General features: G+C 51.7%; 1 protein-coding gene across 1 annotated transcript; it reads right to left on the minus strand.

The window, feature by feature from the left end:
- Positions 1-2,786: 2,786 nt before the first annotated feature.
- Positions 2,787-6,323, minus strand: LOC123144878 (phenylalanine ammonia-lyase). Its single transcript, XM_044564129.1, has 2 exons — positions 5,856-6,323; positions 2,787-4,799 (listed from the first exon to the last, which is right to left on the minus strand). The coding sequence occupies exons 1-2, from the start codon at positions 6,218-6,220 to the stop codon at positions 3,050-3,052; spliced, it is 2,115 nt and encodes a 704-aa protein (XP_044420064.1). The 5' UTR covers positions 6,221-6,323; the 3' UTR covers positions 2,787-3,049.
- Between the last annotated feature and the right edge of the window lie 1,198 nt (positions 6,324-7,521).

Genomic DNA, 7,521 nt, shown 5'->3' on the forward strand with positions numbered 1-7,521 from the left:
CGATATATTGGACGACTATATTCGGACATCGAAAAGGTTCCGAGTGGTTCGGGTATTTTTCGGAGTACTGGGGAGTTACGGGAATACGGGGGAAGAAGTATATGGGCCTTATTGGGCTTTAGGGGAGAGAGAGAGGCAGGTCGTGCCCCCCCCCCCCAATGACTAGTCCGAATTGGACTAGGGGGAGGGGCGGCGCCCCCTCCTTCCTTCTCTTCCCTCTTCCCCTTCCTTGTCTCCTACTCCTACTACTTGGAAGGGGAGGAATCCTACTCCCGGGGGGAGTAGGACTCCTCCAGGGCGCGCCATAGGGGCCGGCCCTCTTCCCCTCCCCCACTCCTTTATATACGTGGCTAGGGGGCACCCCATAGACACACAAGTTGATCTGTTGATCTATTCCAGCCGTGTGCGGTGCCCCCCTCCACCATATTCCACCTCGGTCATATCGTAGCGGTGCTTAGGCGAAGCCATGCGTCGGTAGCAACATCATCACCGTCATCACGCCGTCGTACTGACGGAACTCTCCCGTGAAGCTCTGCTGGATCGGAGTACGCGGGACATCATCGAGCTCAACGTGTGCTGAACTCGGAGGTGCCGTACGTTCGGTACTTGGATCGGTCGGATCGTGAAGACGTACGACTACATCAACCGCGTTGTGCTAACGCTTCCGCTTTCAGTCTAAGAGGGTACGTGGACAACCCTCTCCCCTCTCATTGCTATGCATCACCATGATCTTGCGTTTGCGTAGGAAATTTTTGAAATTACTACCTTCCCCAACAAAAAAAGGGTTCTACTATAATCCTTGAAGCGGTGGCCGATCATGAGACTTGGATTTGGCAAGCTTTCTTTGGAATGCCTGGATCTTTGAATGACATCAACGTTGTCAATCGGCCACCACTGATGAATAAGATTGCAAATGGTGATCTACCATCGGTGCAGTTTGTAGCAAATGGTCGTACATACAACTATGGCTACTATCTTGCGGATGGCATCTACCCAAAGTGGCAAACATTTGTGAAGCCGTTGAGAAAACCGAAAGGTAAGAAAAATCTTGATTTCCACAATGCTCAGGCGGCGGCTAGAAAAGATGTGGAGAGAGCTTTTGGGATTTTGCAAGCCTAATTTGCTATTGTGAGAGGACCGGGTAGATTTTGGGATCAAAAGATGCTTTGGTACATCATGCACGCTTGTGTAATCATGCACAACATGATCATCGAGAATGAGCGTGGCCAAGATGTAGACTACTCTCAGTATGAGCTCTTGGGACATCCCGTGCGAGTGCGGCGGAGGGCTGAAAAGGGTGGCCCGTTTTGTTGCCTCCTATCATGCCATTCGACGTTCCGCCGCGCATGATGATCTTTAGAAAGATCTCATTGAGGAGTGGTGGGCTTGGAATGGCCGACAAAGAGCATCATGATTTGTGCGTTTGATGTTGTATTATTGAATGATTTGTTGTATTGTTGAACGATTTGTTGTATTGAACGATAAACTATTTGTTTGAGTTGTAATAACGAAATTGAACTATTTATTGTTGATTTATTTTGTTTGTGTTTGATCTTTTTGCTTGTGTTTGGAGCGCATATGTTGTTTGTGCAAAAGTCGTGCGCGCTGTATTTTTGCGCGCTGCTGGAGCTACGCACGCGCGCTGCATTTTAGCGCGACTGCTGGAGCCAGCGTTGCCCGCAGCGCCAACAAAGCGATGGGCGGGCGGCAAAATATTTTTTAGCGCGCGGCGCATTGGGCGGCTGTTGGAGATGCTCTAACTCAAGTCATACTTCAATCCACACTGCAAACACTGCAAGACCAACATAGCAGTGGTGACCGGATAAGGGAAGCAGATGATGCCGAGCCAAGTGGCTGCCTTTGATTTCAACCCGAGAGGGAGAGCGAAGCATGAAAGCGAATTGGGCATTTTTCAAACTACCAGCACGGCAGCTACCCAACGGCAATTCTTTCTCGTCATGCTGTTGTCGCGTGTGGTAGGTAGGAGTGGCGAGCCCATGGGCGGCGATTGGCTTCGCAATGCATTTGCGCATTTGTGCTTGCCCACTACTAGCAATCATCATTATCATCAATGCAACTTGAGCAAAGGGCCTTTTGCCATACTTAACTGTATTATAGCGAGCATGGTTTTCACTTTCAGCGCAATTTAATCGAAACTTCAGAAATTTCATTGCTATCGGTACTTCGGTAGATACTCAAGCAATTGCCTTTTGATCAAAATATTTCAGCAATTACGGTAGTACACACAAATTAGTGTTCAATAATCTTAAATTATTATTTGAAATTTCAAAATACAAGGTGGAATCTGAACCAAATTCAAGTGGAAAGTTTCGGTCCTTTGGCCGAAATGAAACTGAAAAATTCAGTGATTTTGGTTATGACTGAAATATTTTGAAATTTAAAACCGGCTAGCAAGTCACAGGCGATCTCAATTAATAAAATAAAAATAAAAGAGCAAGTCAGGATCTCACACTGATACCCAGAAGACAAATCTTGCAGCTACATATATGGATGGATCAGTGTGGCTTCTTTTGAACCAATCGAAGGGAAGCTAGTACTGTTAAGTGCTCTTTACTGGTTTAGAAGCTTCACGAGCTAAGAATGGGTAAATGGAAGTCATCTGATGGCTCAAATGAGAGGTGACAAACTTGATTCGCAGCCAACAGTGTGGAGAAAGGCAATCTGAAAAGCTAGATCTCTGCAATAATAAGCACCAAAGATTCACCCAGAGCAATTGCATGTATTGTATTATATAGAAGCAAAACATTTTACTAGGACAGTAATAATACAAGCAAAAAAAGAACCACATAGTATTAGCATGATTCACCCCAAAATACAACGACAATAATATCTTTAGGTAAAGCTGCGGCAGAGCAGCTACACAATTAACAACAAGGCCACACGTCGATCAACACCAACGCACGAACAACGAAAGGCAAAAGGCGATAGGAACTGAAGAAGAAGAACATGCACGAACGAATTAAGCGTCTTATTTTTGGATGTACTCTGGAAGCCTCCTCCTCTCCTCCACGGTCGCACGGACGATGCTTCAGACGTTGATGGGCAGGGGCTCGCCGTTCCACTCCTTGAGGCACTCCAGCATGGGGTCGATGAGCTTGTTCTGGCTGATGCCCAGGAAGACCTTGGTGCACTCCTCGCCGGGGGACAGCAGCTTCTCGCCGGTGAGGTACACGCAGCCGAGCTCCTCGCGGACGAAGCGGTACAGGGGGAACGACCTGCTCTCCTTGATCAGGTTGGGGATGGGCGCGGTGCCGTTCTCGAAGGCCACGCGGGCGGCCTCGATCTCCCGCGGCAGGGCCGACCGCAGCTCCTCCTCGAACTTGTTGATCTTGGAGAACACCGTGGCCTCGCTCTCGGCCTCGCCGGGGCCGGCGGTCAGGGCGTGGTCGACCAGCACGGCGCGCAGCTTCTGCATCAGTGGGTAGTTGGCGCTGCAGGCGTCGTCGGCGTAGCTGAACACGGCCTCGCGGTCGATGGCGGTGATGAGGCTCTTCTCGCTGAAGCGCGCGCTGGAGAGGTCGCCGGTGGGGTTCATGGTCAGCACCTTCTTCGACACCTGCGTCACGCAGTTCTTCACGGAGGTCTTGATGTTCTCCTCCAGGTGGCGGAGGTCGATGGCCTGGCACAGCGCCACCATGTATGTGGAGGACATGAGCTTGAGGATGTCCACGGCCTCGGCGGTCTTCCTGGCCGAGACAAGGCCCAGAGAGTTCACGTCCTGGTTGTGCTGCTCAGCACTCTGGACATGGTTGGTCACCGGGTTGGCAAGGTACTGGAGCTCAGAGCAGTAGGAAGCCATGGCGATCTCCGTGCCCTTGAAGCCGTAGTCCAGGCTCGGGTTGCGGCTGCCTGCCAGGTTGGAGGTCAGCCCGTTGTTGTAGAACTCGTTGACGAGCTCCGAGAACTGCGCGAACATGAGCTTGCCAATGTTGGCGATGGCGAGACGGGTGTTGTCCATGGACACACCGATGGGCGTGCCCTGGAAGTTGCCGCCATGGAGTGCCTTGCCACGGTGGACGTCGATGACGGGGTTGTCGTTGACGGAGTTGACCTCGCGCTCGATGGACTTGGTGGCAGACCGGATGACCTCGATCTGGGGGCCGAGCCACTGCGGCGACGTGCGGAGCGCGTACCTGTCTTGCTTGGGCTTGAGCTGCGTGTCAATCTCGTTGACCTTCTTGGCGTGGCCCATGAAGGCGCTGCCGGCCAGGATGTGCTCCATGATGGCCGCGGCCTCGATGGAGCCGGGGTGGTGCTTGAGCTTGTGAGTGAGGTGGTCGGTGAACTCGGGCTTGCCGTTCATCACCTCGCAGAAGACGGCGGACAGGACCTCGGAGAGAACAGCGAGGACGTTGCAGTCGAACAGCACCGTGGCCGCGAGTGCAGAGCCCACGGACGTGCCGTTGACAATGGCGAGACCCTCCTTGGGGTTGAGCTTGAAGAAGCCGCCCTCGATGCCAGCGGCCTTGAATGCCTCGGCGGCGTCCACCTTCTTTCCATCAACAGTGGTGGCCTGCGCGTTGGGGCGTCCGGTGATGAGCCCGGCGATGTAGGACAGTGGCACAAGGTCGCCGGAGGCGGTGATGGTGCCCCGGAGCGGGAGGCAGGGGCTGACGCCGGTGTTGATGAGCTTGGTGATGGCCTCGAGGATCTCGAAGCGGATGCCGGAGTAGCCCTGGAGGAGGGTGTTGATGCGCACGAGCATGGCCGCACGGGACACCTCCGCCGGCAGCGAGTGGCCATCGGCGCCGGGGCCAAAGATTCCAGCGTTCAGATGCCTGTACGGAAGACAAGGACGTGGACATGGTTCGTTAGTTGCAGGTGAAGTAACAGATAACAGAAGTACGTAGCGGTAGAGTTAGTTGCTGGATCGTGCTAAAGCTGAAAGTCAGAGCATAATGCTCAAACAACGTAGAAGTAGTAAACAATTCTTTTTTGTGTTTGGATATGATGACTTGGCTCCTGCTGACTGGCAGAGGACTAGATCTGCACTGCATACAAATGAATATGTAAAGATGTTTTTGTGAAAATTCTATATCTAAATTTCCTTTACAGAAAACTTCAATGTCCAGAACAAATCTTGATGTATTACACCAGCCTATAAGCATGTTCATCTCATTCTGGGGGCCTTTTCCTTGGCACATTTTTGCTGAGCATGCCAATTCACCCGGCCGGCACAGGCGCAGGTGTCCTACGCGTGACTCGTTTATCGGGGATGCATGTGCTTGTGCATGTTCCCGGCCGGCCTCGCGGGGCGGGAACGCGACGCGACGCGAACCAACCGACCGACGAAGCCCCGGCACGGTCCACATCCGCTTAATTAGATCTGGCTCTTGTTTAATTTCTTTCTTTCTTTCTTTTTCACTACTGTGTACGGCTCTGCGTCTTGCTTGCTTCCATCGACTTGTCACCGTCGATCTACTATGCAGCAAGCACGGCATGGCACGCAGTTTAAAGCCTCGACTTTAAATGCCTATGATCTGTCTATTTTTCGTTTCTCATCTGCATGAGGTAACGGGTCTGGCCACTACCATGAGACGGACTACGTGAGCATGTATTTACTGCGGTATTTTGTTTCCATTTTTGCCAGTCTCCTTTCCATGGCTGTGCAGGCCACGGCACATGAATCCCAGGAGGCTACAGCTAGGCACAAGCTAGCACTTTTTTGTTTGCTTTGCTTAAAACACGAAAAGTTACCCCGCAAAAAAAATTAAAACACGAAAAGTTCACTGGTTATTTGACTGACGGATGGGCCCAACGCATGGATTGAGTAAAACATGCATGATCTGGACGCTGATCGCAGAAAACAAGAGAATTGGGGGTAAATTGGTTACCTGAGGAGCTCCACCTGGAGGGCGGGCCCGTCCTTGGTGCGGCGGTGGGAGGTGCCGCCGAAGCCGGTGGTGACGCCGTAGATGTCGCCGCCGCCGGCGAGGCAGCTGAGGATCCACTCGCTGCTGGCCTTGACGCGGGGCCGCGCCTCCTCGTCGAGCTCCACGGAGACGCCCGACGCGTCCTTGGCCTGGGCCACGGCCGCCACCTGGCCGACGCGGAGGCTGGCGCCCTCGATCTTCACCACGGGCTCGCGGAACTGCGCCACCATCCGCTTCACCTCGTCGAGGTGGCTGCCGGTGAGCTCGGCCGCCGCCGCGCCCCAGTTGAGCGGGTCCTTCTCGACGATGGCTCCGTTGCCTGCCATTTTCTCGGTGGGTGGTGGTGGTGGCCGGCACACTGCGCGGAGGAGGAGCAGGAGAGCGGAAGAAGAGCCGGAGGAGATGGTGGTGAGCTCTTCTTGGAGGGAAACGGGAGCGGAGTGGCCAGCTTAAATAGCGCCGGGGTGGCGAGGTAGGCGGGTTTAGGTGGGCGAGGACCCCTATCCATCGAGCGGCCTCCTCCTCTCTGCAGGAGTGCTACTGCCTAGTGGGTTGGTTGGTGACTGATACGCTGGATCTGCCAAAGTTTTTGCTAATATTCTACTTTGCTAATTTAAATATCTCCCATTTTAATGCTTTTTTTGCAGGGTCTCATTTTAATGCTTAATCACCCCTAGTCCCAATTTCTCATAAAAGTTCTTTCATTTACCTCGATGTAATGACTGAAAATCAGCCACTTATGGCAGCTAAAAATGGTAGAAACTACGAGGTCGACGAGAAGAGAACGGACACCACAGTTCCTAAATACAGGGAAGATTAAGAAAGAAATCCTAGGATCGGGGAACAGCTACAAATACATATCCCTGTTCTTTTTTTGTCTCTTATATTATTTTATCATAAATATATCATTTATCTTTCTTCTTCCATACACTCGTCCTGAAAAAAAACATTTTTCTATAATTTGTTTCTACTGAAGAGAAAGCTAAAGTAGGGAGCGAAGGAGCAGAGAAAAAGAAGGGAGAAACAGCCTCACCAACCCTGAAAAGGAAAATCAAGTTTCTTTTTTTTCTGAGTGGAAAAAGGGGAAATCAAGTAGAAACTGAAGTTGTTGGCGAGGTAACTTTGGTGTGCCCCACAGCCTCTCGCCCACTGAATTACTAAAATCCGTGGGATTTCGTCTTTGTTCGACCTATCCAGTTGGATATGCGGAGGTGTTCGCACTGTCTTGCTTGCACACATATAACCTTGCCTCCGCACCGCTCATTACGACATTGTTCTTCCCATCCACTCATTAAAACTTGGTAAGGCTCCAGTGGTTCTAAAATGATCGGATGGACACTACGAAAGAACAGTGTCGTGCTCACAAAAGCAGCTGCGGGTCACTTATGGTTGAATGGTTAGAGGGACTGTGGTATCCTCAGCCCATGAGGGTGCAAGTTCTGGTGCTCGCATTTAATTCTGGATTTATTTCAGGATTTCCGGCGATGCGCATTTAATGGGAGGAGGTGTTTTCGTCGACGACGAAGTGTCTACGGTGACTTTGTAAATTTCAACATGATATGCCGGTTCAGTCTTTCGGAGGTGCTAATAGGGATAGGGTGTGCGTGTGTGCGTTCATAGGGGTGAA

This window comes from Triticum aestivum, chromosome 6D (genome assembly GCF_018294505.1).
Source record: "Triticum aestivum cultivar Chinese Spring chromosome 6D, IWGSC CS RefSeq v2.1, whole genome shotgun sequence".
Lineage (NCBI taxonomy): Eukaryota > Viridiplantae > Streptophyta > Magnoliopsida > Poales > Poaceae > Triticum > Triticum aestivum.